Source organism: Phyllostomus discolor, chromosome 6 (assembly GCF_004126475.2).
Source record: "Phyllostomus discolor isolate MPI-MPIP mPhyDis1 chromosome 6, mPhyDis1.pri.v3, whole genome shotgun sequence".
Taxonomy (NCBI): Eukaryota; Metazoa; Chordata; class Mammalia; order Chiroptera; family Phyllostomidae; genus Phyllostomus; species Phyllostomus discolor.
This window is the reverse complement of record NC_040908.2, coordinates 65,565,185-65,582,863: the sequence shown is the minus strand read 5'-3', so window position 1 is coordinate 65,582,863 and position 17,679 is coordinate 65,565,185. Positions and strand designations below refer to the sequence as shown.

The 17,679-nt window shown below is 37.6% G+C and overlaps 1 protein-coding gene across 3 annotated transcripts in view; it reads left to right on the top strand.

The window, feature by feature from the left end:
- ANAPC1 (anaphase promoting complex subunit 1) overlaps positions 1-17,679 on the top strand; it is a 76,558-nt gene that overhangs the window by 34,464 nt on the left and 24,415 nt on the right. For all 3 annotated transcript variants that reach the window (XM_028514638.2, XM_036028285.1, XM_028514639.2), the window contains exons 18-27: positions 2,149-2,223; positions 2,943-3,211; positions 4,495-4,586; positions 5,871-6,019; positions 7,925-8,003; positions 8,378-8,414; positions 8,510-8,580; positions 10,636-10,814; positions 13,049-13,263; positions 16,909-17,027. In XM_028514638.2, the coding sequence (XP_028370439.1) occupies positions 2,149-2,223; positions 2,943-3,211; positions 4,495-4,586; positions 5,871-6,019; positions 7,925-8,003; positions 8,378-8,414; positions 8,510-8,580; positions 10,636-10,814; positions 13,049-13,263; positions 16,909-17,027 (1,285 nt within the window). The remainder of the gene's footprint in view (positions 1-2,148; positions 2,224-2,942; positions 3,212-4,494; positions 4,587-5,870; positions 6,020-7,924; positions 8,004-8,377; positions 8,415-8,509; positions 8,581-10,635; positions 10,815-13,048; positions 13,264-16,908; positions 17,028-17,679) is intronic.

The window sequence follows — 17,679 nt, the reverse complement described above, 5'->3', positions numbered from 1 at the left end:
TGTGCTCTGTTCCCCAGCAGAGAACCCGTGGGCCCTCATGTTTCTGTGTTGTGGAAGGACTGAGCACCCACTGTGATTTCTTTAGTAAAGGAGGACATGGCTCTCTGACTTGTGTATTGAGTGAGAGTCCTAAAGGAGGGAACAAGGGGGTTGGTTTTGAGCCCAGGTTATTCATTTTGTAAGAGGCCATAGTCCAGCTCTTGTTGTGTTTTGTCCTTATAGTCAGAGCTCCGGATGGAACAGTCTTTATTGTCAGATCATGTTTTCATGTGCATTGTCCAGCTTTAGCTTTTTTGTTTTCCATTTAAGGAATGGGTGGAGAATAGGGAGTGCAGACTTTCTGCCAATGACTAGTTATGTGATTTTTGGCAATTCTTTGTACTTTCCTTAATGTACCGATGTAGTAAACGAGAGCACTGGACCAGACGATGTTTCCCTCTGGCGTCCTTTGGGATGCTCATGTTTTGTTAGATACAGAGCCCCTGCTGTCGGCCAGGCCGGATGCCAGGCTTTCAGATACACATTGGGCAAGACAGATGGTTCCTCTCATGATTGTGTCATGGGGAGGCAGGTAGATAAATATTTTACATACAAGTTATGACAGATTGAAGTTGAGGATACACAGGAGCATAGAACAGGGCTGGCTGACCTGCGAATTACTAAAATAACAAAGGTAAAGCAGATCTATATATGCCACAAAGAGGTGTATATATCAGACAGTTTCTGCTGATCGTTCCCATAATTTCAGGTCTTATGACTCTGGGAACAATAGCAGGGACATTTCTCTCTGTGGGACTTAGACACCAAATGTGTGTTTGTGCACTAATGTACAGGGTGGGGAACATTTATTCTTATATTACTATTTAATGAATTATGAACAACTGTAAACCTATTTTTGCCCCATCCTGTATTTGGCTGAATTTTTAGGTGAGATAATTATCATGTCATCTGTTGCTTTGATTTTAGTCTTTTTTTGTTTTGTTTTGTTTTTTGATAATACTGTGTGTGAGTTGGGCTGTGTTTTATTTGAATGCTTTGCAAGAAAGAAAACTTTTTCTCTTGATCGGCTTTAAAAATTATTTTATTCAGATTTATATTTAAATGTTCAGTTTTTAAAATTACTTCTACCTACATTTAGTTTTTATAGAGACATCAACTTTTAGCTGAATGAGATTAATTGAAATATAAATATATGTAAGTTCTATGGAGCATAAGAAGTGGCCATTGCTGTCTTTAGAGTTATGATTGATGAGGTGGCAGTGAGAAGTAGCAGAGTCGACAAAAGTTATGCCAGAGGGAATTGAATAGGAGTGAACTCTCAGAAGGTGGCTTTTATGTAACTGTGTTAGTTAGGTTAGGCTAACTACCATACCAGGAAGTTCTCAAGAGACATAATGGCTCACACACAATAAAACTGCTCAATAAAATTGCTCATCCGACAGTACTTATCAGGTAAACAGGCCACACAGTTATTAGGGACCCAGGCTGATGGAACATGAGCCATCTCCAACTTGAGGGTTGAGTCCATCTAGTGAGGTTCAAGGTGCAAGTTCATGGGTTGCTTGTGTCCAGGAACTGGGCCTGGACATGGCAGCATCCACTTTCATCTGAGTCTCACTATCTCAGGGCCACACCTAACTCTGAGGGTGGCAGGGATATGTAGCCTGGCTGTAGGGCCAAGAGAAAGAGGAGAGCACAGATTTTGGAAAGGAACTCCCTGTCTCTGCCATAGAATTGTTAGACTGTCCAATGTGGACAGACTCTAAATAAAATATCTTCTTCATTCTGGCATGTGGCTGATATTGAGTTGATTCTTTGAAACATGGCATATTTGGTTATGGCTCGTGGTCCTTGTTCTTCTGAAAGAGTGAAGATACGCATCATCACAGAAGTAGAGGAGGAAAGGGAACTCCCATTGAAGTGCCTATGAGCCCAGGCACTGTGCTTCACATACATGATTTCACTTAATCTTTACAATGATCCTAGAAGAAAGATATTTATTTGTACTATGTTTTTCCAGGCAAAAGAATGAGTTTTGATCATTCAGTTTCCATGGTTGGTGGAACTAATTTCTGAATCTTTTCAGTTAATCAGTCGATGGTGACAACTTTATATGATTTTGTCTTCTCTTTCGGGGTTATTTTCCAGTTTGACTTTGAAGGGTCACTTTCCCCAGTAATTGCACCCAAAAAAGCAAGGCCTTCTGAGACGGGATCTGATGACGTAAGTATTATTTCTTGCTGATATTAATTGACTTGTAGGTGCTTTTATGGGCCTCCCGTTTCTGTGGTGTGTGTGCTGATTTGTGTATACAAGCATACCTTGTATGATTGCAATTCACTGACACTGTTTTTTCAGAATTTAAGTTTTGTGGCAACCCTTCATCAAGTGAGTCTGTTGGCATGGCACGATTCTTCCAACAGTGTGTCTTTGTGTCACGTTTTGATAAATCTTGCAGTATTTCAAATGTTTTCATTATTATCCCATTTGTTATGGTCATCTGTGGTCAGTGATGTTTGATGTTACTGTTGTAGTTATTTTGGGGTACCACAGACTGCACCCATGTAAGATGGGGAACTCAGTTGATAAATGTTGTGTTTAGTCCTGACTCCTCTGCTGACTGGCTATTCCCCATTCCTTGTGTCTTCCTCCCCTTGAGACCCCCTTTTCTCTGAGACACAGCTAATAACCCTACAATGGCCTCCGTGTGAAAGGTGGAGGTACACATCTGTTCCTGGTGAAGATGCTGTGAAGATTGTTGAAATGGCAACATGTGATTTAAAATATTGTGGAAATCACTTATCTCTTATTTTTCTGCATTGTGATTTCTTTTTCATATTCTTAGATCAATTTAATGTGAAAATGGAAGTTGAATTGCTTTCTTTTTAATGATGAAATTCCAGGGAGGCATGATTTTAAAATTAATATCCTTTTCTTCACAGGATTGGGAATATTTACTGAATTCAGACTACCATCAGAAGGTTGAGTCTCACCTTTTAAGTAGATCTTTATGTCTGAGTCCTTTGGAAGCGTCTCAGATGAAGGATGAAGACTTGTCACAGAATCTCAGCCTGGATTCTTCTACACTCCTCTTCCCTCACATACCTGCAATTTTTTTTGTTCTTCACCTTGTCTATGAGGAGCTTAAGTTGAATACTCTGATGGGGGAAGGAATTTGTTCTCTTGTTGACCTTCTCGTTCAGTTGGCAAGGTAAATACTGTCTGTAGAGTGGAAACTTCCAGTAGTACTTAGGTGACTCAATCTTAGCTGTGAATGTTATAGAAGAAACTTGTAAATAGATTTCTGAAATTGGCCTTCTTAAAATCCCAGAGCATTTTTTATAAACCACAGAACTGTTTGAATATACTGGCTGTGTAAGGGCCTGTGGGTCATGTTAGGGTTGCTAGTTTTGTGCTAAGATCAGTGGGAAGTAACAAAAGTGTGTTAAACAGTGGGGATGACCTGCTGAGCATTTCATGTTGACAAGGTGACTGGCTACATGTGGTGGAAGTTCTGTAACAACACCTGCTATTCTGTGATACTTACCTATGTTCAAGTAGCACTATACTTCACAGCATCGTAGTTTAGCTGCATAAATTGTCAGAAAATGTCAGCATCTCGATCCCCATTTAGCAATGAGAATACTTGGTTGAGTGTGTTTCCAGGAACATGACCCTTGGCTAGCTGCTGGCTCTCGGCTGTGCTCTGTTGTCACTGTCTTTGGTCATCTCTGTCCTCGGGGTTCCTAGTGGATCTACACTCAGATTGTTCTAATAATACACTTTAATAGCCGTGCAAGGAATCTGTGTTTGGCACTGGATTCTAAACACGCGTAGGCATTATTTACGCCTTTGTGATCCTTGATGATAAAGAGTTGAATTGAATCAAAATGTCAAGTCTGAGTTATTATAGCGTATTTTCTAATTTCCTTGATCTTCCTTGAGATACTGAAATTGTTTTCTGAGACATAACAATTTTAATTGATGGTCAGTTTCTCTCAGGAAAAATCTTACTGTCGTGAAGATTCTTTTGTCATGAAATGATTTCCAAACTAATCATGGGCTTTCTGAAATAAACAACATTTGTATAATGTTTTACATTTTTATAAGGTATTTTTCACATGTTTAATCTTAAAACTTCACAGTGGGTAAGCCGGTGTTTCCCCATTTTCTTCAAGAAAATATTGAGGTTCTGGAGGTGGTTTACTGAAGATCACACAGCAAATAAGTAACGGAGGATAAACTAGGCCCTGGTGTTTTTACAGTAGTTTTACCTCCACAAAATGTGCCTAGCAAAAGGAGCTTGGGTTGCATTTATCCTATTGGGCACTGGAAAGTCTAGAAATAGAATAAAGAGACTCTCGACCTGATTATCGTTTTTCTAAGTAAGTTTCCAAATTGAAAAGTTCCACTGATGAATTCTAACTCTGGGGTGGGGCAGATGCTGTAATTCCTTCCTTATTTTTTCTATTTTATATGTTCTTATTGTTTTAGGGACTTAAAATTGGAGCCTTACTTAGATCATTACTACAGAGATTACCCAGCGCTTGTAAGAACTACTGGACAGGTGTGCACAATTGATCAAGGTAAGCATTTGTGTCATTAAAGAGTTTGTGAACAGTGTAGTGACATTTGCCTTTTTTTTTCTTACCATTAGTCTGTAAGTCAGGGGGCAGGGCCTTTCCACCAGTTAGATTTTAGTTTGTGCATGATCTCTGATTTGCAATATGCCATAGCTTTTGTAGTGTGTGGGGAAAATTACACCCACCCCTAAGGTTTTGAGTTGCGTAAGCTTAAAGAGCTTCCAGTGCTAAGGACACTGTGCCCATTATCTGTGCTTGTCATCCAAGTGAATGATATTAAAAATGTAGTTCCTTAGTTTCACTGGCCACATTTCAAGAGCTCAGTAGCTGTGTGGGGCTAGTGGTTGCCATACTGGAACATGTTCATTACCACTGCCTGAGCTAAAGAGACTCAGGATTGGGGCCCAGTTGTTAGAACAGAGGAATCCTGGCTGTCTCTGCTGTTTTCTCACCTTTCAGGTTCGAGTAGAAAATTTTGGTTAGATTCTTTATATGCCTTGAGCACAAAAATTTGCTCTTTTTCCATCCAATATGGGATAAAATAATAACTATTTAAATTCTACATAGTATAATATAGTCAGCTTGTTTACTGTGGCAGAGAACATGGAACATTTTGGGAAATACAGAAAATGTTATTCTGCTCAGTAGTATGAAAGGGGGACCCCCAAAACCCCAGAAATTATTTATAAAAAATTGTGTGTTTATTCTTATATGTTTAAACTTTAGTCACCTTCAAAATACTCTTCATTTGATGCAACACCTCTCGAGATGTTTTTTTCATTGCTCAAAACAGTATTTGAACTTACCGATTTTGATGTCTTTTAGTGCTTCTGCTGTTTTTGGGTTTTTGTTTCACCTCTTCCACATCAGAAAACTGTTTCCCTTTGAGGACTTTTCACTAAGGGAAACAAAAAAAAGCCGATCTTGGGTGAATAGGGAGGGTGGGGTATGGGGGTTAAAAACTGCTGAATACTCAGTGTGGTGTGGGCAGGTGCACTTGTAAATCACCCATCATAAAATGGGCAAATGTATTGAAAAAGTTTTCAAAAAAAATTCTCTTTAGCTGAATGCAGCCTCTCACTACAATACCAGCTGGTACACTGATACAGATGGGTTCCTAGAACACTAACTTTTGCGGGAAGCTTGTACTACAAGGGGCCTGCCCTCCAGGAGATAATTCTGTTTTTTTTAGGGTTCCCCTCATATCTGTCAACACATTATTCCTTTAGAATAAAATAACATTGTTTTAATGTATTCTTGTATGTTTATAAACATCTAATTTTAAAGGTCAAACAGGGTTTATGCATCATCCGTCATTTTTTACTTCTGAGCCACCAAGTATTTACCAGTGGGTGAGTTCTTGTCTGAAGGGTGAAGGAACGCCACCCTACCCTTACCTCCCTGGCATCTGTGAAAGAAGCCGACTTGTAGTTTTGGTAGGTACTCATAGTATTGCCTAACTTGTTTATTTTTCTCTTTTTCTTTTAAAATATGATTAAAAATGATCATACAGTAAAATGAACTTTTAAAAAATTTGGTGTGCAGTTCTGTGAATCCCAACATAGATATGTAATTACCACCATAACTAGGATACAGAACAGACCTCCCTCTTTCCCAGCTGCAGTTCCCCCTATGCTTTTGAGATTCTTGCACGTGTTCCTTGTATCAGCAGTTGTGAATACAGCTGCTATGAACATTCAAGTCCAGCTTTTTGTGTGAACATAAGTTTTCATTTCTCTAGGGTAGATACCCAGAGGTGGGATTGATGGTCATATAGTAAGTACATATTTAGTTTTTTAAGAAACTAAACTGTTTTTAAGAGTGACTGTACCATTTTACATTCCCCCATCCATGTGCGATCATTTCATTTCCCCTGCATTTTTTCAGTGTTTGATATTTTCATGATTTTTAATTTTTGCCATTCTGATAAAATGTGTAGTGATATCTTGTTTGGTTTTAATTTGCATTTCCTTAATAGCTGGTGATATTTTGAGTCTTCTAGATTTGTCAGCTTGTGGATTGCAAATATTTTCTTCTGGTTTGTAGCTTGTCATGTCTCATCATTCACTTAATGTTTATTTTGCAGAGCAAAAATGGTTAATTTTAAGGAAGCCAATTTATTCAGTTTTTTCTTTTATGGGTAGTGTTTTTGGTGCCATGTCTAAGAATTCATTATTTAACTTTAGAATACAAAGTTTTTTCTCCCTGTTTCCTGGTAGAAGCTTTATAGTCTATGATCCATTTTGTTAATTGTTGATAGGATGTGAGGTTTAGATTGAGGTTCTTATGTAGTTTGGATGTCCAAATCTTTTAGCACCATTTGAAGAAAAGATAATTGTTTCTTTCACAGTTTTTTTTTCAAAAATAGGTTATTTTCACTGTTTTGTCAGTATGCAATTCAGTAGCATTAAATACATTCATTGTATTCAGAGCAGCTTAATCCCAGAAGTTTTTCATTCCTTGCAGCTTGGATGGAAGCATTTAAGTGAACCCACCAAATACACTCGTCTTGCCCTGTGGTGTGGACCCAGTGTATATCTAGCCAAAGGTGGAGCCAGAGGAATATGGATATACCATAGTTCTTCAGCCTCCAACCTAAATTGTATTAGCTGACAGATGCTCATGTTATAACTTTCCATTGTTAAATATGATATCACTGAGATTCAGGAATATATCATATGATATACTTGTATTGGTTTGGAATGCAGAATTTTAAGATTCTCCAGCTTTGTACTAAAATTTCAGTAAAATCATGTTACTTCTTTCTTTCAAAAAAACTGTGGCTGCAGGTACAGATCTTGGAGATGGAAGCAGGTATTCAAATGAGAAACTTAATGGCTGAAATGGGAGAACCTTAGGGTTGGAGGGTCAAAGGGTCAGGGTTTACCTAACGAGAAACAACCCAGAAATGTCCATTAGTTCATGAGTGCATGGACAAATTTGGTACACCTGTATAATGGAATACTGCTCAGCAGTAGAAACAACCTCCTGATAGATATGGTCAACGTGATGGTTCTCAAAGGCACACCCATGAAGTAGGACACAGAAGACCACACATTTGTGGTTCCATTTACATGGCACTGTAGAAGAGGCCAACTGCAGGGAGAGGACACAGATGAGTTGTCTCGGGTGCTTCTGTAGGAGGAGCCGCTGGACCACAAAGGGCTTGGGGGACCTCTTTGGGGCGAGGAAGGTATTCTGTCTGTATCATGATTGCAATAGTGGTTATACAGTTGCATAACATTTGTCAAAATGCAGAGTTGTGTACCTAGATGGATGAACTTTCCTATGTGTAATGATACCTCAGTCATTAAAAAAATGTTAATTTTCTCCTTGTACAGAGTATCGCGCTCTATATTCTTGGTGATGAAAGCTCTGTTTCTGATGAATCCTCACACTACTTATCGAGAATAACTCCAGGTAAGTCAGTGTAATGCTAGACTTCCCAAACAAAATTTAATAAATGCTGATATTAAAGTTGAAATTTAAAAATTAAAAATTTCCTAAGTGTTTGCTTTGGAGACCACATCTTGCCTCATTTTAGAGGTTATATCTTACACTATTCTGGTCTAAGTCTGCAACTGATTATCAAAGACCAGGATCATTTAAAATTGTATTTTCATTGTGCCTAAGAAGGACTACTTTAGCTCCAGTGAAATACTTTCCAGCCTGCTTATTTTACTATTTTCTAGGAGTTGTTTACAAAATGTGATTTCCAGATTTCTTTTGCATGTTATGTATTGTTTTTTACCAGGAAGACTATCAAAATAAAGTTTCATTTTGTTACTTTGTAGCCCCCCAGAAGTCACAAGCAGAACAAGAGGAAAACAGGTGACTTTTATTCAGATTGTGCTTTTATATTAAAAATATAAAACACTGTTATGTGTCACTCTTCTGTTTAATAACTGAGTTTTGTTTTTTTACAGGTTTAGTTTTAGTCATTCTACATCAGTCTCTAGTCTAGCTGAAAGATTAGTAGTCTGGATGGCCAATGTAGGTAAGGTCATCTTTACTTTCTGTGTGTCACTGAAATGCTTTCCCTGGACCCTCCTCACCAAGCCAGCGTCCGCAGAGCTAGCTAGACCTGGGGGGCATGGGGAGAGAGGTCTGATTCTATGAGAAGGTCCCAGTTTCCTTGACAGTCTCACAACTTTCATACGACATTAGCAATACCTGCTTTTTATCTCTCAGCCTTGGAATGGAGAGCACCAGTCACTGCATATCAGACCTGAAGCTGTTGCCATACTCAGATATCAGAAAGGACTATTTCTGGCAAAACCTAAAAGTAATTGCATAAACATTGCAGGTGTGCTTTGGAAGGGGCAAGGCCAGGGATTTTAGGCACCGAAATGAAGATTCATGGGTAGAGCAGAGCAAAGAGTTTTCTACTCTTTAATCCTAACCTTGTGCTCCTAGGTTTCAAACTAAGTCAAGTACTAAAGAAATTTTTCACAAAAATATATATAAAAAAATCAAATTACTGATATGAACATATAAACAATGAGGATGTTTCTATGTTAGAAAGTAATGCTGTAATGAATATTATAGGATATTTCTGAATTCTCAAAGACTGTTCTAAATGACTTAGTTTTTCATTGTTCTTTTTTATATGCCCCGTTGAAAATTACGATAGTTGTCATTAGTATCACACATAGGGTACCTATGCTGAAAAAGTATTGGATGAGTTCTATTTATATATTTAATAAAAGTATTACTCTCATATAAGGAAACATTTTTGCCTTTGATAATTAACTTTCTATATTAATAATGTACAATTTGTAAAATTGAGAAATTATTTCAGGGAAAATAAAATTTTAATTAACATTCAGGTTTGAAAAATTTTACATACATATGAAAGAATGTACGAAATGTTTAGAGAATAACAATAAAGTGAACATGGATGTACTGGTCTCTCCATCAGAAATAGAACATCACCAGTGTGGCCAAGGTCCATGTGCAATTACTCCTGGTGGTGTCCTCCCTCACCGCCCTACCTCAATTTTGTATTCTTTTTCCTTTTTTTTTGTAGCTTTATCATCTTTATATATTGCTTAGTATTTTATATTTTCTAAAATTTTTTATTGAATTTTTTGAGAGAGAAAGAGACACAGACAAATGTTGATTTGTTGTTCCACTTATTTATGCATTCATAGGTTGATTCTTATATGTACCCTGACCCGAGATTGAACCCGCAACCTTGGTTTGTCAGGACAGTGCTCTAACCAACTGAGCTACCTGGCCAGTGCCAGTGTTTTATGTTTTTAATCTTTATGTGAATGGACATAAATATGTTTGTGCTACTTATTTTCTTCACTCAATGTTACTGTTTAAAGATTCATCCATGTTGACTCATGTAGCAGTAGGTCATTTGTTTTCATTGCTAAATACTTCATTATTTGAATATATCAAAACTGACTTATCCACAGAATGATAGCATTGGTGCTGTTTCCTCCCTTCCTTTTTTTGTCATAGTGAAACAATATTCCTAATGAGTATTTTAATGCCAGCACAAATCCTTGTGCTGATGTGCACAAGTTTCCATGTGGCTATTGTTGTATGCTAGGGGTGGGCCTGTCTACACATGCCGAGTGTTTTCCCATGTGGTTGTCTGGTACGTACCACTGTCAGCTGTGGTCAAGAATCACTTGTAGCTCTGCATAGTTGCCAACACTTGGTATTGATTGGCTTTAATATTTTTCTGTCAAGCAAGTGTGAGCTGCTATTTTCTAATGGTTTTAGTTTGCATTTTCCTGATCACTCATTGGGTAGACCATCTTTTCATGTCTTTATTGACTGTTTCATCTGATGGAATGGTTAATTTATTTGTGGTTTTCCTATTGTATTGCTTTTCTTTTTCTTAAGGTTTTTAAAAATTTTGTAAAGTGACCTCTTCTACTAATCCCTGAATATCAAAGACACTAGCCGGGTAGTGAGATGAATAAAATTAATTTTTTTCTTATTTGTCAGGGTAGATGTTTGCTAACTAGTCAGGTAGTAACTGGGAGAGTGGCAAGTCTAAATGAAAAATGCTCTCCCTTCCTTTCACCATCAGGTTTCACTTTAAGAGACTTGGAAACTCTTCCCTTTGGAATTGCTCTTCCCATCAGAGATGCAATCTACCACTGTCGTGAGCAGCCTGCTGCAGACTGGCCAGAGGCTGTGTGTCTCTTGATTGGACGTCAGGACCTGTCCAAGCAGGCCTGTGAAGGAAACTTGCCCAAAGGGAAATCCGTGAGTGTCTACAGAAAGTTCAAGGTTCAGTTTTAGCATTAGTAATATCAAAGTAGAAATGTTCTACAGGTCTCTTAAGTCTTTCTGCAAGTGTATATAAATGTACACCTGCATTTGTCTTTTTTACATTATGTGCCAGATGGCATTTATAATTAGACAAATGTTATTAATTGTAAATTAAACCTGGGAACAGGAGATTTTTGAATCCTTCGTCTGGTTGCACCTGTTTTCACCTGGAGTCAGGACAAGTGCTGATCAGTAGGGCAACTACCGTGGCTGATTCCCTGTTTGTGCCATATTGGTAATTTACTTTGTAATGTGTGGGAAAATGCAGAGCACATAGATCCTGAATTTGAATATGTAATATATAACTATTTTCTTTTTCATGCATTTCTTGAATTTAACCTTTTAAATAGGTATAACTATATCTGTTTGATCATATAAAACTGAAGACCCCGGAAAAGGACTTTTGTGGAGGGGAAGGGGCACTAAAGTCACTGGAAAGATGTCTTAATGTTACCCCTTCTGAATACTGCCCTCCATCAGTCTTCAAGTCTGTTTTTTAAAGAATGGGTTCTAAGAACCTGCAAGTAGAAAGTGAACTGCATTATTACCCTCCATTTATTTCTTTTAAACTTAGCCTCTTTTAAAACTTAAAAACAGAACTTTAAAAACTTCTCCTAGAACTTGAGTTAACTTTGAAAGCACAAATGGTTGTGCTGCATTGCCATGAGCATCAAGGACATTTCAGGGACAATAATTCCACTCCTGGTGACTGCAAATTTGGCTTATCTCTCACTCGCCTTTGATCCAACAGATAATAATCAACACACTGTAACTATTTATAGTCCATATCAGGGCTTAGGCCACTGATGCTTCAGAACCTGTGTCAGAATTTACTCCTGATTAGTGTTGCCTCTGGGATCTGTGACAGAAGCAGTTTCCATGGGGGTCCAGCCTCCAGCAGGGTCCCACCAGATAGTGCTTTTCAGTCTGCGCTTCACAAAACAACTCCTAGTTGAAATTTTTATTTTAACAGAAAACCAATTTTTTCTGGTTAATAATATGGCTGTCCTTTCCTTGACCACGTAAGTTTTAGCCTTTAGCCCCCTTTCACTCACTAGCATGAGAGCAGTGGCACATTGCTAGCACACGTTGTCATCAGCACCGAATGCCGTTGGTGACTATCTCCCATGTTTAACTGTCACTTTAAGTCTGTCTGAATCCAGTTTGCTCAGTTACTTGAGACTGCATTTTATAAGTTTTCTAAATTCAGTTCATCAGCTCTTTGGGTCTGTATTTTATAACTAACTCATCCATTAGAATATAGTTTCTTTTAAAAATTGGGCATTTTATAGGAATTGTAATGAATTTTTATGAACGAATAAAAACGATTATTTAGCCATAGCTGCCATTATTTTTTCATGTTAATGTTGTTTTTATGTTAAATGTTGCAAAACTCTAGCATTTCAACTAAGGAGTTAATCTTAATCCTTTGTTTAAAAGAGTGTAAAATGTTACTGAGAGGAGATGCGTCCCATTGACCCCTGTGCTGAAGTCAGAACACGGGCTGGGAGGGCTCGTGGTGAAGTACATGCTCAGCTTGTGAGGAAGGAATGATAATCAAGGGATGAACCTTATTGATTTGTTTTGCTACATTTAATCCCTTCCCTTTTAAGAAATTTTTATTTGGAACATATTTATAAACAAAAGTGAGAACTGGCCATGATCCATTGTATTTAACAAAGTACTAAAGGAAGAAAGTATTGCTCAGCTTTTTCCAATCCTTGCTATATATGTCTCATATTTTTATTTTCTGCTTATATTAATCAAAGATAATATTTAAATCAGTGTGGGTTTTAAGTAATAATAGGGGGCTTGTATTCCTCTTACAGTAATTTGTTTCCTTTTCAAGATATTTAGGATATAGTTAGATTTTTACAATTTATTCAGATCCTTTTCTTTCAAAGGAACCATCCTCCTGACTCTTGTCTTAAATTTAAACTTCTTCTCTTAGCTCAATACAAATTTTCCAAGTGGAAAATCTAATTGTACTGTAAAAGAGAGGTCTAGGTTAGAGTCTTGGTACACGTTGGGAATCCAGTCCAGCCTACCTTTGAATGCATAGTTTTTCTGTGTCGATAGTCACGCTCCTCATCCTGGACATCCTCACGTTCCGTCCGTGCGTGTTGACTGGTTTGTAAATTGTCATTACAATCAAGTCTGTTACTCAGGTGCTCTCATCAGATGTTCCTTCAGGAACAGAGACTGAGGAGGAAGATGACGGCATGAACGACATGAATCAGGAGGTTATGTCACTCATATGGAGTGAGGATTTAAGGGTGCAGGATGTGCGGAGGCTTCTTCAAAGTGCGCATCCCGTCCGTGTCAACGTAGTGCAGTACCCAGAGCTCAGCGACCACGAGTTCATTGAGGAAAAGGAAAACAGGTAATGGAAAGTGTGACTTACCTCTCTTCAGAGTTGTTGTTTTTTTTAATGCTAAAACCCGAAAAAGATATTTTAAAGTTAAAAGTGCTATGTATTTTAAATTTTTATCCAACCTAATCTATACATTTTCAAAATATGTGTAGACCCTCTTCCTGAAATACAGCTGTCTGATATTTTAAAAAGGTGAATCCAAAGCCATTTTGCTCTTTCTTGCTTTAAGAATTTACAAAGGAGCCCTGGCTGGTGTGGCTCAGTGGATTGAGTGATAGCCTGCAAACCCAAATGTTGCTGGTTCAATTCCCAGTCAGGGCACATACTTGGGTTGTGGGCCAAGTCCCCAATTGGGTACATGTGAAAGGCAACAGATCAATGTATCTCTAACACATTGATGTTTCTCTCTCTCTCCCTTCCTTCTCTGTAAAAATAAATACATAAAATCTTTAAAAAAGAATTTATAAAGGAAAACACTGAACTCATTCTTGTGTTTCTTGATCAGGAAAATATTTTGAATGCTTTTAGTATTGATTCAGTGTAGTTTAAACTTACACCAGTATTTTTTTCCTGCTCCCATTAGAAACTCTAATAATGATAGGTAATAACTGTATAACCCTTCTCTTTTGCCACTCTCAAACACTAATGTCCCTTACTATGTCACTAATACTAATTTGTACCTTGATAAATTGTATGATTCAGTACTAATCAGTATCACATGGCTGACATTCCAGATTTGTTGCCTTGGGACAATTCAACGTAAGTTTTTTTCAATTACAGTTGGCATTCAGTATTATATTAGGTTCAGATGCATAGCATAGTGGTTGTACATCTACCTAATTTATGAAGTAATCCCCCCCAATAATTCCAGCACCCACCCGGCACCATAGATAGTTTTTACAATATTATTGACTACATTCCCTGTTCCCTGTGCTGTATTTTATATCCCTCTGACCATTTTATAACTACCAGTTTGCACTTCTTAATCCTTTCACCCTTTTCACCCAATCCCCAGCTCCCTGTCCATTTGGCAACACCATCAGTTTGTTTTCTGCATCTATGAGTCAGTTTGTTAACTTTGTTCTTTAGATTCCACATGTAAGTGAAATTATATAGTATTTGTCTTTCTCTATCTGGCTCATTTCACTTAGCATCATACCCTTTAGGTCCATCCATGTTGTTGCAAATGGCAAGATGTTATTCTTTTTTTTTTTTTAAGATTGTATTTATTCATTTTTAGAGAGAGGGGGAGGGAAGGAAAAAGAGAGGGAGAGAAACATCAATGTGTGGTTGCCTCTTGTGTGCCCCCTACTGCAGCCCAGGCATGTACCTTGACTGGGAATCAAACTGGCGACTTGGTTTGCAGGCCAGCACTCAATGCACTGAGCCACACCAGCCAGGGTGATCTTATTCTTTTTTATGGCTAAGTAACATTCCATTGTGTATAAGTACTTCATCCTCTTTATCCAGTCATCTATTGATATACACTTGAATTGCTTCCACATCTCAGCTATTATAAATAATGCTGCAGTGAACATAGGGACACAAATATATTTTCGAATTAGTGTTTTGAATTTCTTTGGATATAAGCCCAGATGTGGAATTGCTAGGTCATGAGTTAGTTCTATTTTTAATTTTTTGAGGAACCTTCATACTGTTTCACATAGTGGCTGTACCAGCCTGCATTCCTACCATCAGTGCATGAGGGTTCTCTTTTCTCCACATCCTTGCCAATACTTGTTTGTTGATTTATTGTTGATAGCCATTCTGACAGGTGTGAAGTGATACTTCATTGTGGTTTTAATTTGCATTTCTCTGATGATTAGTGACATTGAGCATCTTTTCATATTTCTTTTGGCCATCCGTATGTCCTCTTTCAAGAACTGTCTAATCAGGTCCTCTGCCCATTTTTTAATTGGATTGTTGTTTTCTGGTGTTGTATGAGTTCTTCATAAATTTTGATATTAACCCCTCATCAGATGTATCATTGGTGAATTTCTTCTTCCATTCAGTAGGTTATCTTTTTGTTTTTTTGGTGGTTTAATTTAGATTTAAAAATTCTCTAGTCTTTTTTATCTTCCTGGTCTCTATTACCTGTCATCTCTGCCAGTCTTTTCTGCTCCTTTCTTTACTTCCTGTGGTATTTACTACTTCTAGGGAAGGGCCATCCACATTTAGCCTCTGGCTATCGAAGGTCTAAGTCAGTCATAATCCTCCTATCTGTTTCCTTCCTGTGTGGTTCCAAGTATTAGTCACTATAAGTGAGATGGAGTGACAGAGAAGTTGTGTGAGAGCCTGGCCAATGTCTGTGGGGTGACTGGATAAATTACTTAAGCTCAGTTTCTGCCCCTATAAGAATAGGCATGATTGTAGCATTCATACCTCACAAGGTGGTTCTGTATGAAGTGAGTGATTTCTACATAATGCTGGGCATACTGCCCAGTACATGGCAGAACTCAGTGCAGTCAGTCTTTTGAACAGAGTTAATTCTGTGATGCTGGTTTTATTTTTACCTTTTACTCTCTGAAATCAGAATAGGTCTTTCAGTTGCAGGTATTATAATTTAATTGGCAGTATTTTTTCTTTCCTAGTACCTCATGAAATAGTGATGCATATTAAAATCAAAGGCATTGTAAGTAGAAGGGATACAGTATGATTGTTTTCATTGTGGTAATGTTGTGAGTTATGTATAAGATTTCTGCCAAAAACTGTTATAGGATATTGCCTCCTTGCCTTGACTTTCCATATTCTAAGTTACTGTGAGGCAGTGTTTCCAAAGAATCTTACAACAGCAAAATTTTCCCCACCAGAAAAGCAGCTCTGAGTGTGAAGTTAGGGAGAAAGCGTGCGTGTGAATAGCTTTGTCTGCAGAGGCAGTGTTAGCCTCTGAAGGGATATTTCTGTGTCTTCAGATGTAACTAGTGTTAAGTGTTTCTTGGTTATAATGCCCCTACTTTCACAGTTTGATTTTGTTTTCTTTTAAGGGGCTTTACAGAATGTGATTTATTTTAGCATAGAAACAAGTAGCCCATAGGAGCCATTTTAACCTTGAACATCACTGATACATAGTGATATCTGTCCTGTAAATCTTAGCTGTCACATAAAGGAAAATCATTCTGTGTTTTCCCTGGGAACACTGTGAAATTTGCTGACCTTCAGTGTAGGAACTTCCTTTCCTTCCTTGTGTAGAGGCCATGAAGGTGGCACTTCTGAGTGTCTTTTGGCAGAAAGGGTGGGAGGAGGACCCCAGATGCATCGTGGGCGGCTAGACTGAAAGTAACACTATGAGGAAACCCAGAGTATAATATTTTCCTATGAGAGGGTTAGCAACAGTTAGAGTAGAATTTCAGGTTTCTCTTTTTGGATACCTGGGGAAAGTTGGCTTGGTTTATGGACCAGCTGGTTTTCACTTAAAGCAGATATAAAACAAAAGAAAGGAAATGGGTCTCCTCTTAGAGTTTCTAAGGGGGGCAAGAGTATTAAGGAGAGAGTGACTGACTATGTGTGAATGATTCAGCCACATCTTGGTATGGATTTCCTGGATGGGACTTTATCTTACACAGCACACCCTCTTTTGAAATACTTGCCCACAGATTGCATTTCAGTTTTTTTGCTTAAAAGTTTTTCATATCTTGGTTTTAATTTTAATTATAGATTGCTCCAGTTGTGCCAACGAACTATGGCTCTTCCAGTAGGACGAGGGATGTTTACCTTGTTTTCATACCATCCTGTTCCAACAGAACCATTGCCTATTCCTAAGTTGAATTTGACTGGTATGTTCAAGTCTGGGTTCAGGGATCAAGGAAATGAATGCTCTCTTTGTCCCCACTGGTTTTGCATATTGTTAATAGCTGCTGTAGTGCTTATTGCTGCACAGGTAGCAGATCAGGCTAAACGTTGAGGGAAGTAGAATGTAGTCTGGTACTAATTTTTGCTTTTAATGAGACTATTTCCAGATGTAGAAAAGCACTTGAGAAAGTTTAGAAAGATATTATTGATAGTGGTAAGATCTTAAAATACAGTATGTAAAAATATTTAGTCTTAAAATGTCTTTTGTCTTACTATGAATGTATGATCCTTATACAAAAACAAGGAAATATACTTAACTTGTAGTAGTCCCACTAGTGTTGACATCTTGGTGTATAAGTTCCCAAATTTTATTTCTCCACTTTATACTTTTATATTTGTTTAATTATCAGAAAATTTAAATCTGATTTAGAAACTATTGAAAAATTTACTGTATAGTGAGCATCTGTCCATATCTTGCATATCTATGTATACAGTTATGTATATGTATGTACATAGGTATTGTATATATATGTTTTTAATCAACAACTATACTTGTTCTAGTGTATTTTACTTAATGGAATATAATTCATATAAACAGCCTGGTATTATTGGGAATTATTGTTTCTTGCTATTCTA